General features: G+C 40.2%; 1 protein-coding gene across 1 annotated transcript; it reads left to right on the top strand.

Moving 5' to 3' along the window:
- Positions 1-746: 746 nt before the first annotated feature.
- LOC122786343 (brevican core protein-like) lies at positions 747-18,720 on the top strand. Its single transcript, XM_044052584.1, has 14 exons — positions 747-1,038; positions 8,543-8,616; positions 8,771-9,148; positions 9,933-10,107; positions 10,317-10,444; positions 10,539-10,832; positions 10,929-11,807; positions 12,352-13,884; positions 15,994-16,101; positions 16,217-16,375; positions 16,471-16,553; positions 17,010-17,154; positions 17,323-17,505; positions 17,949-18,720. The coding sequence occupies exons 1-14, from the start codon at positions 1,019-1,021 to the stop codon at positions 18,071-18,073; spliced, it is 4,284 nt and encodes a 1,427-aa protein (XP_043908519.1). The 5' UTR covers positions 747-1,018; the 3' UTR covers positions 18,074-18,720.
- The last annotated feature ends 880 nt before the right edge of the window (positions 18,721-19,600 follow it).

Below are 19,600 nucleotides of genomic sequence, written 5' to 3' on the forward strand. Positions count from 1 at the left end.
TAAAGCTCATTTTTGCAAAGGACAATCTGAACGTTTTCTTTTCAAATGCTTTCATATAAACCCGCCCCACCCCCACTTTAGATCACGTAAACTGGACAGTAACAAAAGCATAATGATAACTGATGTAGTAAACTTATATTTCTGTGTTTGTTGTTGTTTGGCACAGTCTGTGCTGGTAAATCAACGTTTGAGCCTTTTGAATTCCCTTGATTATTCCTGGATCAGCTGCAGTTGTAGTTCATGGATGTCAAATCGAATGTATGCATTAACATCATCAACACACCCTGCACAATAACTAAAGTTGTTGGTGATGAGCAGCTACTGTGTGGTCTGTCACACTGCAGGGCCTGGTCCTTTGATGCTGGAAACTGCTCATTACTCCAAACTTGTTCAGTGTTATTAAAAAAAAAGACCAAATGGAGTGATGTAGCAAGGAGAGAACTCCCTCCTCCTCCTCCTCATCCTCCTTCAGTGCAACTGCAAACACCAAGTCTGCAGCTGCAGCATCAGCAGCTCCTGCTGCTGCTGCACTGACTGTACTCAGGTTGACACTCACTACATTTGTCGTGTCCCTGCAGAGACACACAGGTCATCTTCTGGGTGCAGGCTTCACTCCGTAGCCTGTGTGACACTGTGTTTCTCCGGGTTCACCCTGCCCCCCCACCACCCCACCCCTCCCTTCTTTGACAGTCATGCGCCATTACTCCATCCCGGTAATTGGGTGAAAAAGTGGGCAGTTCAGGATTTCATATCTGCCTCCACTTTCTCTCAACTCCCTCTCTTTCTTTCCACGGAGCCTCGGAGTGAGTGTGTTGGGCCGGACTGCGCGCGCTCCCAGCCCCCACATACCTGCGCAGAGCATCCACGCCACAGACGCGTCTCCACTGACAGGACAGTCGCACTGCAGCAGCAAGCAGCGACAGACGAAAACAGAAATAAACATAAAGAGATAGTTAGATAAAGAAAATACTTTCCACAACCAAGAGGACCCCAGTCAGTCCGCCCTGCATCAGCTGAAATGCTGCTCAATAGAATCCGGTAGGTGTTAATCTATTTTTATTTACTTATTCATCAACAACGCAGTTTTTTTTATTATTATTATTATTTCAAAGATTTCAAATCATTAAGTCCTGTTATGTCATTTTCATGTAAGAGAGTGTCAATCATATAGTCAATCATTTTTCTTCAAAGTATATTTGAAGAAAAATGTTCTGTCCTCAAAGTCCTGGCATGTTATTAATGTTAATTTCATCAAAATGTTATTGTGTTAATTCAGTATAACTTTTTATCCTCATCTATATATCCATCGCTTTCACTTTTTCCTCTTCAGCCTCATCAGTGATCAATGAGGGGTGGGGTGTTTTTTTTACATGGGTGCATCAGCATTTCCATGGCAGTGACAAAAGTTTTGGAGTGGCTGCTGTTTCACATAGACAGCAGCTCTTTTACCGTCTTCTTTATGCTGCTGCTGCTGCTGCGTTTAAGCTCTGAAATGTCACTCATGTGCCCTGCAGGAGAAACAAGGAGTTGCTTTTGTCTTTTAAGTGCACATTAAGACTCTTCTCTTTCTTTTTTTTTTATCTCTGGGCTCATGTGGATGGATGGACAGGTGGAGGAATGACTGAGGGCAAACTGAATCATATCAGGTTCCTCTCTGTCCACTGGTCCTGTAAGGCTGTGACTACATGCAACATTTACAAAAAGAACATTAGAATGATTAGAAATGCCCATTATGATCCAACACTACCTGAAACTTGCTGCCCAGTGCAACAAAAGTAGACAGTAATTAAGTGTCACTTGGTTATTTGCTGCATCTTTGGCCACAACCTCATGCCTAAATTCACCCTGAATTTATAAAGAGCAAATCCTAGACCTCATACTTCCATCATATTGGTTATTTTGAGGTGTATAGATCCTTTCAGGGAAATCAATTGATTATAATAAGGGATATTGGGCTAATTTAAGAGTCAATACAATATGTGATATGTATATACATATGTATGTCACATATTGTTTTTGTTTGTTTGATTTGTTTGAAACAAAGTCCTGAAGTCAGCATCCACCTTTGCTTCTGGTGGGAGTATGAAGCAGATCTTTAATCTTTTACTGGGTTTATGATTGGTTTAGTAAATTAAAGAGTTTTTGACAGGAAAATAAAAAACTCAGAATTCAATTTATTGCCATGGTTTTATTGTCAACAACACATGACAGAGCTGTGGAGACAGGGACTTCACAAATGTCTCTGTGTGGTTTATGACAGGCTCATCATGGTCCTGCCATGGAGCTGTTGAGTCAGAACTAAGATCGGGGTTTTTGTTTGAAATGTCCTTTGACGCTGCTTTAGTTTCACTGGGTGGTGAAGCATCTGGTGGGTGGCTTTGCCAAAAGAGCTGTCATGTAATGGGAGACAGAACGTTGACTTGTTCGGTGACGATGTGGACTCGTTTGATGGTGAAGCTGTGTGTGGTGGGCGGAGTCTGAGGGGTGGTGCAAAGTGATGATTCTGACTCAGGGGGCTGACAGTGACAGACAAGATACTGAGGAGAATACTGCAGGTTCACCAGGTCCACAGAGCAGCTTGTTTCTCAACCACTTCCCTATAATCCCTCAACCTGTCGCACGTTTTAACTGCCGTGTCCATTAATGCAAAATCCATATGAACACTGCATTTATTTGACAGAGATGCAACTTGTGACAGAACAGATGAGAAAATGTGTTTTAGTTGGAAAATATTGGTAAAAGATGGGTAAATGGGATATTAAAAAGTGTAAATGTCCAGTGTCATGCCATCTTTCTTTTTTTTTGCCATAGCATGCAGCTCTACTCATTAGTCACTTTATTAGGTACAGAGGACATCAAATAATTCTCTGTTGTTGTCGATCTGTTTCAGGGTTTGATGGGTTGTGCTTTCAGAGATGAACCTCTGCACATCTTAGCTTTAATGAGTGGTTATTTGAATTACCATTATTTCAAACCAATCTGACCATTCTCTTCTGCCTGTGGCACCAATAAGCATACTGGATGTTTTCTGTAGTTGGTTAGCTGGTGGTCTTGACCATGTCATTGTGATTAGATATTTGCAGTGACAAGCAGTTGAACAAGTGTATCCAAAAAGTGGCAGATGAGTGTATAAAGGCGGTTTATACTACTTATCACAATCTTCTCTGGTCAATTCTCAGTTAAGAAGATGCATTTAATGGTTGACATATTCTTTTGTTTGACTCAGTGATCAGTTTGTCCACTGATTTAAGATCTGATGCCTAGATAATCAGGCAGTTATCATCAGCATATACTGTATGTGTGATTTTTTTGCTGATAATTGTGTAATCTGGTATTCATTGGTTTCATTTCTGCAGAAGTTGCTCAGGGTAATGGTAGTGCTGATCCTTGTGAGAGCCTGTTTTCTTATAATCTGTCAATGGCATTTTATTCACCAAAAATATGACACCATAATAACACGCGAGCAGAAATAACATGAAATGTGCTTTTTTTCCTTTAGCATTAGTCAGATTATACTGAAGAAAAGAAAACTAATTGTGGGTGATTTTCTTCTAAGAACAAAATAACAAACTTGACACTAATGTAAGTGGTTCGGTTGCAAAAAATGATCCAAGTTTGCCAGATGCTACATCAACCTCTGATTAGAATGTGCAATTGCCAATGTTATTATAGCAGCATAAGGTAAATGTTTGGTTTAAATTAAGTTCCCTATGAAGAACACTTCTTTTTATGCTGCACTGCATTCCTAGTATACTTTGTTTCAACTCGAGTCAACACATCTGAAATTTAAAAAAAAGATGAAAGGAGAGAGACAAAGCCACAATGAGAAACTTCGTCTACAGTATATTTTTTGCCTTGTAAAAACACAATTACTGTTCATTTCAGGAAACATCTGCTTTATTTTATCATAGAATCGTTGGTGCCAAAAGCTCAGCTCTCCACTCTTCACTTACATCTGTCATACCAGTGCTTCTGTAGGCTTGAACTGGCTGAACTGGAATCAGGAGTCTTTTTCCAGCTCACTGGTGGTAGAGGCGAGGTTTGCCTGAAGTGACCTCGAGGCAGTGCTGCTGCAGCGACCACCCACTGCTGTTAGTGCACCACTGATAGGGATATCTGCATCTGTCCTCACTACTATTACTACTATTTATATGCATAATTAAAGTATGCAATGTTATTTTTCATGTTTCTCTAAATATCGGTCGTCTCTTGCTCTCTTGTCAGTGTCTGCAGGGGGAGGAGACTGTATTAGTTCTGCTCGTGGATTATGCACCGGCTACAGTGTCTTGATGTGTAAATGCAGCGTGTGGAATTGATTTTAGCTTCACTTGCCTTCATTGTTAGCAATATTAAAAGGGAAGCTAAACTGCAGAACGCCTGGCTGTGGCAAGACCAGAGATCTTATACAGTGAAAATGTGATTTTATCTCCTCTGCACAAACTTATGTTGTAGGGCACACTAAAATGTAAACCAAATGTCTGAAAGTGGCCCTTCCCTTCCCTTTAAATGAAGCATGCTCATTCTTGGCGGTTTAAAACTTCCCTCCCTGAAAATAGAGTGTGTGTGTGTGTGTGTAAGGCACAGAGAGAAAGAGAAAAGCAAACGAGTGTGCCAGTGCCCTGGCCTTTAATTTCACTAGAAGCCTTTTGTAAGGGGGTCGGTGTGAAGTGAAAGCACAGTGTGCAGCTGCCCTCCTGGCCCACTGCTCCCTTTTGTGAGACATTTTCTTGTCAAGAATACTAATAGTGATACCAGCTCTGTGGAGTCCACCCAGCTGGTGAGGAAACAGACATCAATTATTCTTCCATCAAAGACAGCCATTTAATATGTCACAGTTTGGTGTGTTTGTGCGAACTCGTTACAAGAGAGATGTGTGATTTACAGATGCAGAAAAAAGTTTGACCTGCACTTCTTTCTCAGTCTAGAGGCTCTGACTGGGTCAGAATCAATAGCTGTCACATTACAGAAGAGGCAGCTACTATATTGTGGTGAACATATAATACAATACAATGCTAAATTTATGTAGGTGATACAGCTGCATTACTGTACTGTACCACATGGTGGGTACAAAGTTTTTATAAACAGTCTTCACCCTCAAGTCAAAATCCCACGTTTAAAGAATGCATTTTAGCAAATATGACAAATGCTGCAATGTAGGTTACACCTAGTCTAGTATAAAGTACCTTAAAGGGATACTTGAGTAAAAGTACAAGTATCTTATTGCAAAATGACTTTGGTGGAAGTTGAAGTCACTTTTTTCACAACATTACTTAAGTAAAAGTATATTTGCTGTGCTTAAGTGGTTATTTTAATGCAGGAGTCTCAAACTCAAATGACCTTGGGGCCACCGAGCATCTAGTCTGTCCAGTAGGTGGACGGTCAAGGGATAATCTATTGATGTGAGTTTAAAATTATATCACAAATGTCCTTCATGATATCACAGTGACAAAATAAAAGTGTCTGTGTTGATAAGGAGCAATATATAGTTTACAATAATGTTTTATTTATGATGCAACATTAATTTATTGCTAAAAACAACAAACCCACCACATGTATACAAATGTATACATCTGGTGGGCCACATGAAATGGGCTGGAGGGCTGCATGTGACCCACGGGCCACGATTTTGAGACCTCTGTTTTAATGGTATCTCATGTTGTAATGTCTATTACATTTTAAATCTATAATGCAGTGACTATTGAACTAAAGCTTGACTAAACAGTTGCAATGTTCAGCCCTTGTCCAGCCTTCACTTTCATATTTGAATTAACTGTCGGTACTGGTATTGTGTTTGTGGCAAATAAAGTACCTTTGTATATCCCTCAAATTCAGGAAAGAGGAACAGTCTTCTCCATAGACCATATTTAAGGAGTGGATGTAGTCTTCCTGTTCTCCCTACAAGACCAGTGCAAAAGTAAAAATATATATTGAATGGCCACCAGGGGGCCACTCTACCAGTTTGGGAAAAGAACTCTGAATGGAAGTCTATGGGAAAATGAGCCAACTCACTTGGTTTATGTCAGTAAACATTTTCAATTGCTATATTGAGGTCTTCTTCAAAGAACCTTTGGAAAATATAGTTGACACCAGCGTGTATAGTCTGTGAATTTCCTTGTGTTCCGTGTTGTTAAGATCATCTATTTGCATCTATTGGCGGCCTGTTTTCTTTCATGCTGTCTTCACAATCCTCGTCAGCTTGTTCCAGTCGATTAAAGTCAGGTGTCTTTCCTAAATAGAGACATTAGAAACAAGAACACACTCTAACAAACTAGTGTAGACTGATGCATCGTAGTGTGAGGTTCATAATGACACTGTGTGTGTTTTGTCTTGATACACACAGTGGCTCCTCTGTAGATTATCTTTTCAGCATTTGCACATCAAAAGTTTTGTTGTACTGTTGGTATCAGCAACAGGCAAACTCTGCTTTGTTACCAGTTTCTCTGGACACAGATACTGTATACCGACTCTGACAACAACACGAGCAAACCAGAAACCACTTTGTTGTATTCGCCGTCTCTTTCATTTGCTGTTCCACACACACACACACACACACAGCATTACACTCTCTCTGCTGTGTTCACACTGTGAAAGTGACAAATTATAGACAAAACTGTCAGCACGCAGATTAAAGAGCCTTCATTTTTGAGAGCGAGCGTTGCTTCATAATGCCATACATAAAGGAAATGGAGGCGTGGCTTTCAGCTGGAAGGAATTAAACGTAATTGCTCCGAGAGAACCAAGATCACCCCTGAAAAACAAAGGATCACTTTTATAATTTTGGGGTAACATTTTTAAGTATAACTGGTTACACTTGTCTATAATGGTAGATTAAGTAATACATGATGATGCCCATGTTTTTGGGACATAAGGGTAAAATGAATGTTAATGATTTTCTATATTAACTACAAAACTGTGTAATATGAAGTTTGTTTTGTAGCTCGGACAATGTGGTATATTCAAGGATGTAATATAGATTTACAGGTCAGATTCTAAAAATGTTCATTTTTGTCATAATTAGTTCATATGTAGAGGGTTTTCAATATTGTTGAACTCTAACAGCAACAGTTGATTGAATATAAAGGACGTGCTATAATAGCTGCGTTGTGGTGACAGTGGTTAAACGACCTGTGAAGAAATAAACACCTTAGTTACAAGTCAACATAGAAACTGTGCCACCGAAGAAAGACTCCTTAAACAGCCATGAAAAGTAACTTGGAGTACATGTTCTGCTTCCTAATGATTTGCAGCTTCATCACTGCTGCCTTGGAAGGTTGTGTGAGGTCAGTGCGAGCATCCTGCCATGCCTGCTGGGCTAATAACAGGGCCAGACTGATGACGGAGAGCTGGCTGGATGCCGCTGGGCCGAGACGCCGTGTCATTAGCTCCCGGATGTGATGAATGGCTTGTGGTCAGGAGTCTGTGCGCTCAGTTTCTCTTTTGAGAAGCAGAGCCGTTGGTCTTTTGTGCTGTATGAATGCGCTTTGAGAAACATTTTTCAGTACTTTGAGGGACCTGTATGTCAAAGTTTTACACAAAGATTGTGCTTCAGTGTTATTGAGCCTGTTTTGTCCAAGCCTGGAAGAGACTCCCTCTTTCCAACTCCCAAGAAACCACCATCAACACATTAAACAGACCATTTTAAAGGTTTAACATGCATGATGTCTGCCGGCATTCTGGCTCTGAGTGGTCCGAGGGAACTCCACTGCAGCTGGGATGGACCGGCCTCTTTTACTGGAACCTCCAGTGCAGGAATAATCAGCTCCCAGGATCCATCTACACACTCTGACACACACATTTATGCACATCCATCACGTACACATGAAGAGAGAGGGACACACACACACAGGTAAAGGAGAGCACAATCCTGCGGTCTTAACACCTATAAACGAATAACCCTCTTAGTAGTTTTTCTGCACTTGCTCAGTTGCCACTTTATTAGGAACAGCCACCCAAAACCATCACATCACAATTAAGGTTCTGCAAAGGTGTTGATTCACATTTCCTATCCTATATTCTTTTTTGGCATTATTTATGCAATTTCTTTAGACAAACCTTGATCTGTTAATGATTTCATCAATGAGAGTGGCCCCTTTCTTCGTTTTCACTGCATGTATCTTATGTATTCCCAGCTGTTAGATTCTTATCTTACTTCCAAAAGCCGCAAATCATGTTAAATGTGAATCATAATAAACAACTATGAGTCTAGCGGAGGTGACGTTTATTTATGCAGCACATTTCAAAAAGCCAGAAAACATAAATCATTAATGGATATGAGCTAAGCTATAAAACATATTTAAGTGTGATGCTGCATGGTCACATCTGTACACATGCCAGGAGGTGGATGCTGTAAAAGAAACTGGAATACAGATGTTTGCAGGTTCTGACCTTTAATGTTACTCTAATGGAACATGTTCCCCTGACCAGATACATGTGAGGAAATGAATTAATTCATCATTTTGGTTTCCATCCTCTTTACGAATTCATAATAAATCAGATTTTCTTGCTGTAATTTCTTTTGAATTTTAATTATTTTTCTCCACAGACATGTTCTTCCACTTCTCTGTGTAGTATGTCCCCTCACTCTGGCCTTCCCCACCCAAACACCATCACCACATGGTACGTTGACATTTTCCCACCATCTTTTTCTTTTCATGAAGATACTTGACTCTAAATATGGCACACACACACACACAAAAGCCCCTACAGTGAATTGACTTCTCTCTCTCTGCCCTCTCTATCACTCTCTATCTGTATGTTTTTCTCTCTGCAGATGATTTCCATTCCCTCCAGGTGAACATCCCCCACTCAGGCCCAGTTTCTGCTCTGCTGGGCAGCTCCATCTCCATCCCCTGCTTGGTGTCTCTCTCCTCCGCACCAACCACCGCTTCCTCTTCCCCCATCCTACCACGGGTCAAGTGGACCGTGGTGTCTGGTGGGGTGGAGACTCAGATCCTGGTGGCGCGCGGTCATAGAGTGAAGGTCAACGAGGCGTTCCGAAACCATGCCTCACTGTTGAACTACACATCGTCCCTCGATGACCTGTCACTGTGGCTCAGAAATTTGCGCTCCAGCGACTCGGGCCACTATCGCTGCGAGGTGCAGCAGGGGTTGGAGGACGCCAGTGATATTGTACAACTCAAGGTCAAAGGTAACAAATGACATGGGTCATCATAAAAGGCTTTTAAAGATTAAGAGAAATTAACCCACTCTTTAAAAATGGCAAGCTATTGTGACCAGTATAATGTTTTTGACTATTTTTATTGCCATTTCTTTAACATGACTACATTATCTTGAATAGGTATATATAAAATAATATTCACACATTAATAGCAACTTAACTTTTTTTTTAGGGATGTGATTTAAAACAAAAAAATATACATAGAGCTGGGCAATATGGCCAAAAACATTATCATATTAAAACATTTCAAATCAGTTGATTCAATTATTATTATGATAATATGACAGATAATTAAAGGTTTGGTCAGGAGTGAAAGTTGAAGTGAACCAGTTATCTGTTAATAAATATTTATGGTTAATAAAACACATTAAACGATATTTCAAAATGTGCCATGCATAACCATAATATTGATATATACTGAGTGTTTACTATATCAGTGTTGAGGAAAATTATATTTACCATACATATTGTTATTGATTTATTGCCCAGTCCTATATACACACATAAATCTTAAGTAAAGGGCCTCAGATTTGATTGGCAACTTAATAAATCTGCATGGAGCCAGTCCCAGGGTCCCAACCAAATATTGATTTTGTGTCACGATACAGTACAGTATACAATATAAACTCACAGTGGGCCTGTCATAATGTCACAGACAGTAAATTTGGTGACAAAGTCACATTTATTTTGTTATATTCTATTTTGAAACATAGTCATGATCTGCTGTCTGTGTGTCTGTGCTTATTGTGTGTAGGTGTCGTGTTTCACTACAGAGATGCGTTGGGTCGGTATCAGTTCTCCTTCCATCAGGCCCAAAGGGCTTGTGAGGCCATTGGAGCAGAAATGGCCACTGCTGACCAGCTGCTGGCAGCCTATTATAATGGATATGAGCAGTGTGACGCAGGCTGGCTGGCAGATCAGTCTGTCAGGTAAATAATTATCTCTCTATCTTCTGTAGGACACTCACACTCTGCCTCCACAAGCCCTGAGATTCTTGTATATAAGTCTACATACTGTGCATAGTTCCACCTGATGTATTTGCTGTTTATGAAATGAATAAATTGTAATTACTGACTTTTATCGTCGTACCAGCACAACCTGAAGGGGTAAAAACTGTAGATTGTTTCCATTCTTCTAGGTACCCAATTCAAACACCTCGTGAAGGTTGCTATGGAGACATGGATGGACAACCGGGAGTGAGAAACTACGGAACAATGGATGTAGATGATCTTTTTGATGTGTATTGTTATGTGGAACAAATTAATGGTATGAATAACTGATACTAGAAATATTTTAGGCCCATATACACAACTGTAAAATACTGTAAAATAAATGTATAATAATTGTCGTGTGTTTTTAGGAGAGGTGTTCCATGACTCCATCCCACAGCACTTATCATTTGCTGAAGCACAGACGTACTGCAGAGCTACAGGGGCAGAGCTGGCTACAACAGCACAGCTGTACTTAGCGTGGAGTGAAGGTCTGGATCGTTGCAGCCCCGGGTGGCTGTCTGATGGCAGTGTGCGCTTCCCAATCATAACCCCCAGAGAGCGCTGTGGAGGCCCTCAGGCAGGCGTTAAAACAATTTACCGCTTCAGCAACCAAACTGGATTCCCAGAGCCATCGAGCCTTCATGACGTATATTGTTTTAAAGGTTGGTGTTCTCTTATGAGCAAAAGAAAATTGTTGTGAATTGCTTTCTCACGTTACCTCTTTGGTCTGGTTTTTTATAACTGTGTGTCCTCTACAGATAACAGGAATGTTCCCACTGACTCACCTGTTGACCATGAAGCAACGGAGCCTGAAGATATTGGACAAGATGTTGTTATTCTTACAGAAAAAGACCAAGAGCTGCAGCTGAACCAATATGCAGAGCAAGTGGAGCGAGAGGCTCAAAGTCTGCTGGAATCTTTTGCCTATGTCTCACCTCTTTCCACTCAGAAAAATCTGTCTGATACTCAACCAACAAATGTATCAGACACAACAGAGTCTCCCCTCAACACCACATCTACACTGGACCTCCTTCAGCCATTTGATGAATCTTCATCCCCTACAGACATGAGCTCTCACTCCATGTACCCTTCAGAAGAACTGACATACAGCACAGCCAGCAGCAGAGAAACCTATGATGTCCCACAAAATACATCATTACTTCCCAGTGTTTACAATGAGACAGATTCCCCCCTGGACTTCAACCTCACCTCTCACCAATTTGAGCTTGAAAGAACCACTGAGTTTCCTGAAATATCAAATGAAACGTACAGCCATAACCAAACAGTTCCAGACTCTGACCCTGAAGAGCACACAGAACCATTAGAGACGCTGAAGGACTCCCAAGAAATTCAAGAGACTTACCTGGATGTTACCAGATCACAAGCTAATTACAGCGAAACAGACAGCAACTCTACACGAGGAGAGGAAAATGCTGTTGAGGCGAGTTCAGTAACCAGTGACAACATGCTCCAGGTGAAGTTTGAGGAGGCAACAGTCACAGGACCTGGACTAATGTCTCCATCAACTCAGTCACCAAGTGAGGAAGACGAGTTTAAAACACAAACTACCAAAGCTGGCAATGAAGACCTAACTACACCATGGCTCTCTATTGATGGATCTGGAGATATTTCTCAAGGTATGATTTAATATAATTAGAATCTTCTACAGCCATGCTAGAACATGTACTTACCTGAATACTAATGTCATCCTGACACATCAATGATGATGCTATGATAAGAAGTGGGTTTTAGTAATGTATTTATTTGAAAGAAATGCAGTATTAGTTTTAGAGGTCAAGTATTTGCTTACTTGTGTACTGGGTACATATAACTTCATAACTGTGCAATATTTTGTTGCAGTCTATCTAGTTGTGGTCTAGTTGCTAATATCCATAAATGTCAACCTCATGGTAAAATTAGAGGAAAAAACAGGAACTAATGAAAGCAAGTAATATTTGTAGTCTAAGGATCTGGAAGGTCAAAAAAATAAAAATCATCGTAATCCCTACAGTTTTTGAGATGTCAGTCAGTTGGTCCACTTTACTCCAACTGCAATGTGTGTCGAAAATGTTCAGTTTGTAACATTTATGTGGCTGTATTGGCAGAACTTGTTTCAGTTTAAGATACTTATACATTTACAGCTCCTAAAATCACGTGTCAATCTTTTTGTTTTTTCCTCAGAGAGGGATCTCGATGCTGAAACCGTCAGTTTCACCACCTCGTCCGATTCATCCGCCTCTGGGTTTACCACTCATCCATCCCCCCCTGCTTCAGCTAGCAGCGTTCCTGTTGAACCTTGGACTGGAATCCCACACCCGACGTCTTCGTCTGACACACAAAGCACTGAGAAACGTGCCTTCAGCATCGTCACCACGGTGGCACAGTTATGGGAGTCTTCCATTTCTAAACAGGAGGGAAGTACGAGCTTGGAATCAGAAGACTCAGTCACAATTGATACTGAGGAAGAACAACTGCATGTGACCAAGGCTGAAGACACCAGTTTTGCCACCACCAAGTCTTCAGAGAGGTCAAACAGTTCTCAGCTGCCTACTGATTCTACCACAGCACTGTATCGCACACCAGGGTCCAGAGGGTATTGGGGTACTGCGACTATTGCTTCTGAAGAGGCAAGTGGACTGGAACCTGGAACAGATACAGTTACTGCAGTCTTCGGAAAAGACAACAAAGTTGCTCCAACTGAGGAAATTAAAGTTTTTCCGACTGTTGAAGGTGAGGCTAAAGTTTCCTTTTCACTGGAACAGGGAGTTAAAGTTTCTCCAACTCCTGAAGAAGACATCGCAATTACTCTAACCTTTGAAGGGGAAATTTTACCAACCTTGGAAGAAGAGGCTAAAGGCTCCTTTTCACTGGACGAGGAAGTTACACTTTCCCCAGTGTATGAAAGAGAATTAAATGTTCACCCAACAACTGAAGAAAAAACTAATTTTTCCACTGCTATGAAAGAAGAAACGTACATTGCCAGAACACTTGATGTTAAAGTCACCCCAGTTCTTAAAGGGACAACTGTTTCCCCAACTTCAAAAGAAGAATATAATATTACTTCAACCATTGAAGATGATGTTGTCCCAATCCTTGAAAAGTTTGATGTTGGATCAACCATTGAAGAAGAAGCAAATGTTGTCCCAACCCCTGAACAACTTGATGTTGGTCTAACGTCTGGAGAACAAGCTAATGTTTCCCTACACTTAGAAGAGGAAGCTAATTTTACCACAGTCCTTGGAGAAGAATCTAAAATTGCTTCAACCTCAGAGGAAAATGTCAACTTTGCTCCTACAGTTGAGGAGGATTTCACCATCTATCCTCTCGATTCACAAAGTTCTAACTGGGCTCTGGTGACCACCACAACTGGACCCCAAGAATCTGTCAATGATCTCGAGTACAGCAGAAGAACCACTTCCCCCTCCTCAACAGCAGCTTCACGTTCCTCCACAAGTACAAAGCCCACCAGAGCTACAACAGGAACGACGAGCACCACCATCACAACCACCACACATTGGTCCAGACGCGCCTGGAGCCCGACCACATCGACGCCCAGAATTTTCCACAAGACAACAGGGCCTCAGAGGGTGACACACCACAAACCACCAGTGGATCAGGGTCTGGTGGATGTGGAGTTTAGTTCCACCCAGCCACCCACCCTGCTTATCTTGCCCAATGAGAGGGCAGCTGTAGGCAGTACAGGGAAAGCTTCAGGTAACGTTAAAGCCACTTTCTTCAGCTTAACAGTCCTCTTCTTGCTACTCGACGCAGTGATGCACTAAAATCCCCAAACCCACCTTTACCTCCATTTTCTGTAAAACTTTTCCCTTCCTTTTCAAACGATTACCTGTATTTGTTTCACTTGTCTCAAAAAGCCCACTCACCCCTTTGACTCCTTCCACCTCTCACTTCTGTCCTTGTGATTCCAATTCCCCTCAAGATACTCACACTGGGAAGTTTCCCGTTTGGCATTTGCCAACAATCCAGTCCTGCTGTGCATGACATTCTCCTCCCTATCCAAAGATTGACTTCTGTGAAGTACTGTGATATAGTGGTGTGCCTGAGTGAATGAGTGATTTAGTACTTCTTCTCATGAAGATTTTCTGCAAAAATCATGGTTAGCATTGGTTAACCTTCCACAGAACCATAATCAGTGGGTTTTGTTTTCTGAAAATTGAATCAAGTGCAAACTATTCACTACTCACTACTATTCTTTAACACTCACTGTGTGCCTTTTTTAATTTGCTTGTTTAAATGGACTCTTTGTTTCTCTTTTACAGCAATTGTGTAGAATGTAACAGCGCTAACAAGTGCAATCGCAATAATGTTTTATATTTAATCCATAACTGTCAGTTTACTAGTTCTATTGATATTTAAGACTACTACCAAAAGCACAGATTATTATTATGTTTATAAGCACAAATAATATCGTTGCACTTACTATCACATTAAGTGTCCTCTCTGGGTTGTTGTTTTCTGTTGTGTTTAGTCACTTCTTGTTCTGTTGCTTAATCTGTTGTTTTGTTATTTTTAGGTGTAATAATGATAAAGTCAATGTCATGTGTGTTAACTCCTCTTTCAGTCTCAAACATTACATTTTAGAATATTAAAGCCTCAGTTGTAAGGAAGCTGAAGAAAGAACTGCAATTAACTTAAGGATGCGGGTTCCATTTTATTATATTCTGTTTGATTGGGCACACTCTCAGTAGAAGATGTCTTAAGTTTGCCGAAAACGTTTTTTAACTTTTTTTAAAAGTTTAACTCTTTTACATTAGAGTTAAACTTTCCATGTTGAGCAGTTTATATTTGTTTTTTAACAAAACACATATGTAGATTAAATAAGTGAGAATTTGTGGTAGTAAGCAAACGGGGCAGCACGGCATCATTGTTTCATACTAAAAATGTGGTATGCCTGTGGTTCTGCCTGATCTAGATGTGGAATATTTAGCCAAACGGAATGATAGTTTTCCTTAGACTGCATATGATTCTCATTATGTGTAAGGCCGTTATTACCTTTTATACACACACTAACATAAAGAGAGCTCTCTAAATAAATAGCACTATATGAGTGCTTGGTATAATGACAGACACCACAGAGTTCCTGTTTATAGGGTGTCAAGGGAAACAAACCAGAGCCCTTGTAAAATGTTTAATTTTGGTCATGACACACATACCACCACTTTGCCTTCTTTCACAAATGTAGAAAATTAAAATGAAACTCCAATCCCTCGTTTTTCTTCAGGGCCTTGTGATGGTGACACACAAGAGAGAGATTCTTTTGTATGGTTTGATCATTCACAAAGGAGTTTGGCAACACGGCATCGGTTATCTTTTTTTTCCACAGTGTTTTGCTGTTTTCTTTCTCCTTTAGTTTAATTTAGTCCAACTCTGAATAGAATAGAGGTTTTTCGAGGCTGTTTGCGTAACAATTATACACCCTCGTGATTTACTTGTCATCAGAAGAAGGGTTTTCTCAATAGAGACCGAATGTCAGATGTCTCTTTAATGTGTCCTTTGGTGTATTTTTGTCCAGTGCACCATGTTTGTCGTCCTGCGAAACCCTAACATCTGAACAAAGCAGCATATACCACGTCACTGCTTTTTAACAAGAACATTGTTGGATCTTTTCCAAATAAATGTATGTGAACATGTACATTGATTCTTGTGCTTTACCATAGTTGTTATTCACCACCAAATACATCCTAATGTATCCTAATGTGTTCTTTTGTACCAGTAAAACACTGTAGGCTACCAGACTCTACCCTGAGTTCTCAGGTTAAAGCAACATTATAATCCACTAATAATTGGACCTTTGTGTTACAGACGCTTGTGTGGACAACCCTTGTCTCAATGGAGGCACCTGCACAGACCGAGACGGGCAGATTAAATGTCTCTGTTTGCCGACATATGGAGGCACCTTCTGTCAGACTGGTGAGTTCTCCTTTCTGTTGTGTGTTCTAAATAAGTTTTTCTAAATAAGTTGTACTTCACAGTTCACACTACTTCATTCCATTGTCCCCTTCTCGCCCTCTGTGTTTGCTGTCAGACATGGAGCGATGTGAACCAGGCTGGGACAAGTTCCACGGTTTCTGTTACCGACACTTCGGCCAGCGTCTGAGCTGGGAGGTGGCAGAGCAGCACTGTCGCATGCTGGGAGCTCACTTGGTGTCCATCATGACCCCAGAGGAACAGAGCTACATTAACAGTACGTCTACTGTGCCAGCTGCCTGCATACACAGGAAATTCACATGGTTTATTTATGCTTTCATTGAGACTCGTTGTTGTTATTCTCTTCCCCAGGTAACTATAAAGAATACCAGTGGACCGGTCTGAACGATAAGACAATTGAGGATGATTTCCGCTGGTCTGATGGGAACCCACTGGTGAGTGACCTTAGACATAAAGAGAAACAAATGCAAAAAAAATTGCAGTTTGGAACATTGCAGTTTGACAATAGCAAAGGCTACAATCTGTTTATTTGTTCTATTTTTGAATGGCCTGTGTGATAAGTAAATTAAAAATAAGTTGTCATCTTTGCATTAGAATCTAGAGTAGTTCATGTTTTCATTGTGTCATACATATATTAAGGCTCCATTATGTTTTAACTCTTATACTCTACCTATTATACAGTGCAATTGTAATTGAAATGAGACTTGACTACATTGCAAATCACAGTGTATGTTGGACGAGTTTTAAAATCTTCACAGAGTTTAGCTTTTGCCCTTTCAAGAGGAAGAAACATACAGAAACAAAGCAGAGATCTATTCTCTGTTACTCTCAGATATAGTTGTGAGATATAAACTGATAAAAACATGGACAGACATTTCTTTCTCTCACAGCTCTATGAGAACTGGTACAGAGGACAGCCAGACAGCTACTTCCTCTCTGGAGAAGACTGTGTGGTGATGGTGTGGCACGATGACGGACGCTGGAGTGACGTGCCCTGTAACTATCATCTGGCCTACACCTGCAAGAAAGGCACCTGTGAGTAATTAAAATGAGAATCACTATCCTTTAAAGCTCTTCATCAATGCACACGGCTCCCTCGTGTGGTTAATTCAGTCCATTACATAACCATACATCAGTGATATCATGCAATGATGCAAAGTTGTGAATAAAAATAAGATCTTCAGTGTTTGTCTCTTCCAACAGCCTCATGTGGTCCACCACCAAAGGTCCGAAACACCTCCATATTTGGAAAAGCTCGACAGCGATATGAAACCAATGCAGTTGTACGTTATCACTGTGCCAAAGGTTTCCAGCAGAGACTGAGTCCTCTGATCAGGTGTTTGCCTGGAGGCATGTGGGAGAGGCCGCAAATTATGTGCACCCCTGGTAAGATAATCCTGCCCTATAAGCCTGTCTTATGATAAAATTAACCATACTATGAAATTAAATGTTTTTATCAAATGCTTGACAGGCAGGACGATTATACCATCAAATTAGGAAAATATCAACTCTTAAGTGGCTTTCATGTGTATTTTTACTGCTACTTTTGTCAGTAGTAAGTGATATATTTTATCTGTTATTGGTGTAATTTCCATTACTATTGTCTGCACTATTGTCATTATCACATATTTACTTCACATACTTCAGAGCTGTATAATGTACAGCATATTTATTGATAGAACCATAATATTATTTATTAAAAATATGTAGTATATTTTAATGGTAAGTTTTGACAATAATAAAATGTAGGGGGTGTACGTTTATGCAATCTGTTCACATGGTTGAATAAAAATGAATCTAACAGTTGATATAAATCATTCATTTTTCAGAGGCTGGAGGTCCAACCCAGCAGCCCGAGCAGACGTCAGCAACCCACAACCTTGCAGCGATTCAAGATGAGTTTGAGGCTAAGGAAACTAAGAAGATGCCACAGTACTGGGACATCAAGTTTTAAGAGTCGGCTTTCCTTGTCTTGTTGTGTTTAACTCTGCTGCTGTGAGATGACACAAGAACTGAGTGCTTTTACCAATGACTGCTCAAACAGCACAGGACACACTGAACTCAACTTCCTCTTTTCCAAAGAACATGAGTGCACTTAAAGGCTCTGAATTCTTTTAAGGGGTACACTTTTTGCTAAAAAAACAAAACAACAACCAACATTTATATTTTACCAAGAATTTAAATGATAATGCAGTGACTGCCAGTAACAATAAGGCCAAGGTTAAAGTGATGACCTTACGAGTCACAGTAAATCTCTCTGCCAGCTTCAAATCTACATTAATAACTGTACTCTTTGTGGTTTTTGAAGAAACTATTTTTTTTAAATGGTGCTAATATTTTCAGATCTTTGTAGACAACAGAGATGTTTTTTTCCAGTGTCATGTAAAAGTGAGACACATCACTGCTTTTCCAATAATCTGCATCTCCAAAGCACAACGTCAGTAAATACTGTACATATGTTAGCGTTCACACCTGTGATTGCTGTCCGCATTCTGAAACCTCTGATTTTCCAGCCGACACAGTTTTGTTCGTCAGCTTTATGTTGTAATAAAGTTTTGTAGAACAAAGCAAAGAATAAATTGTTCTCTTATTTTACCCTCAGCACTGTTTTGTGGGCTTTATTTCACTATTTGATATTTGTTTCAACAGCACATGGAGTTTTTACAGATCATTGGGGTAAATGGATAGATAGATAGATAGATAGATAGATAGATAGATAGATAGATAGATAGATGGATGGATAGATAGATAGATAGATAGAGAGATGTGTAAAGGAGAATAAATTACATAAATTAAATATTAAGATGATATAAACAGCTAAACAAAGAACTCTCTTGCTTTTACTGCGTGTAGGCTACAAATATAAAAAAATATATAGAATGATTAAAGTTCACCGTAAAATAAATAAATAAAATAAAACAACATGTTTATGCCTTCATTAAAAGTTATGGCTACAACAGAACTAAAATCAAGGTGAGTTTGACCTCTCATTAAGCAGCTGTGCGCCCCGCCCACACACCTGTGCGCAATCAACAAACATTTTGCGTCACCTGTGTCGTCACTCCGTCGGAAGTGGAGGGTCACGAGGGAAAACAGAGCAACAGGAACATGACGTGAGTCAAAACATGTTTGTAAAAGTGTGTTTGTACAGAATGTTAAGGGACATGAATGTGAAAACATAATGAACATAACGCATTATAACACCTACGTAGGTGTTATAATGCGGACCTGGTGGAAGAACAAACACCTGGACACACGTGTGTCAGACAAGCTGCCGAAAACGTAAAAAACACGATCTGTTGTAACTGTTTATTGTTGTTTTTTTACTATTTACCGGAGAAAAATGTGTTTCTGTCTGAGGTGACCAGCAGGTGGTGTTATTTTATCCTCTCTGCAGTTTCAGAGCAGCGGTGTTTAATTCAACGACTCCAGATAGTTGACACACATTTCTGTCTGAGTGTTACTGCCTCCTCCACTAGGT

Source organism: Solea senegalensis, linkage group LG20, assembly GCF_019176455.1.
Source record: "Solea senegalensis isolate Sse05_10M linkage group LG20, IFAPA_SoseM_1, whole genome shotgun sequence".
Classification (NCBI taxonomy): domain Eukaryota; kingdom Metazoa; phylum Chordata; class Actinopteri; order Pleuronectiformes; family Soleidae; genus Solea; species Solea senegalensis.

What these genes read in the sequence shown, in the direction of transcription:
- LOC122786343 (XM_044052584.1), top strand. Translation starts at nt 1,019, where the DNA reads ATGCTGCTCAATAGAATCCG. An exon ending in ATCTGGAGATATTTCTCAAG is followed by an intron (nt 11,808 to 12,351) that starts GTATGATTTAAT and finishes TTTTTTCCTCAG; the next exon opens with AGAGGGATCTCGATGCTGAA. An exon ending in GGAACAGAGCTACATTAACA is followed by an intron (nt 16,376 to 16,470) that starts GTACGTCTACTG and finishes TCTCTTCCCCAG; the next exon opens with GTAACTATAAAGAATACCAG.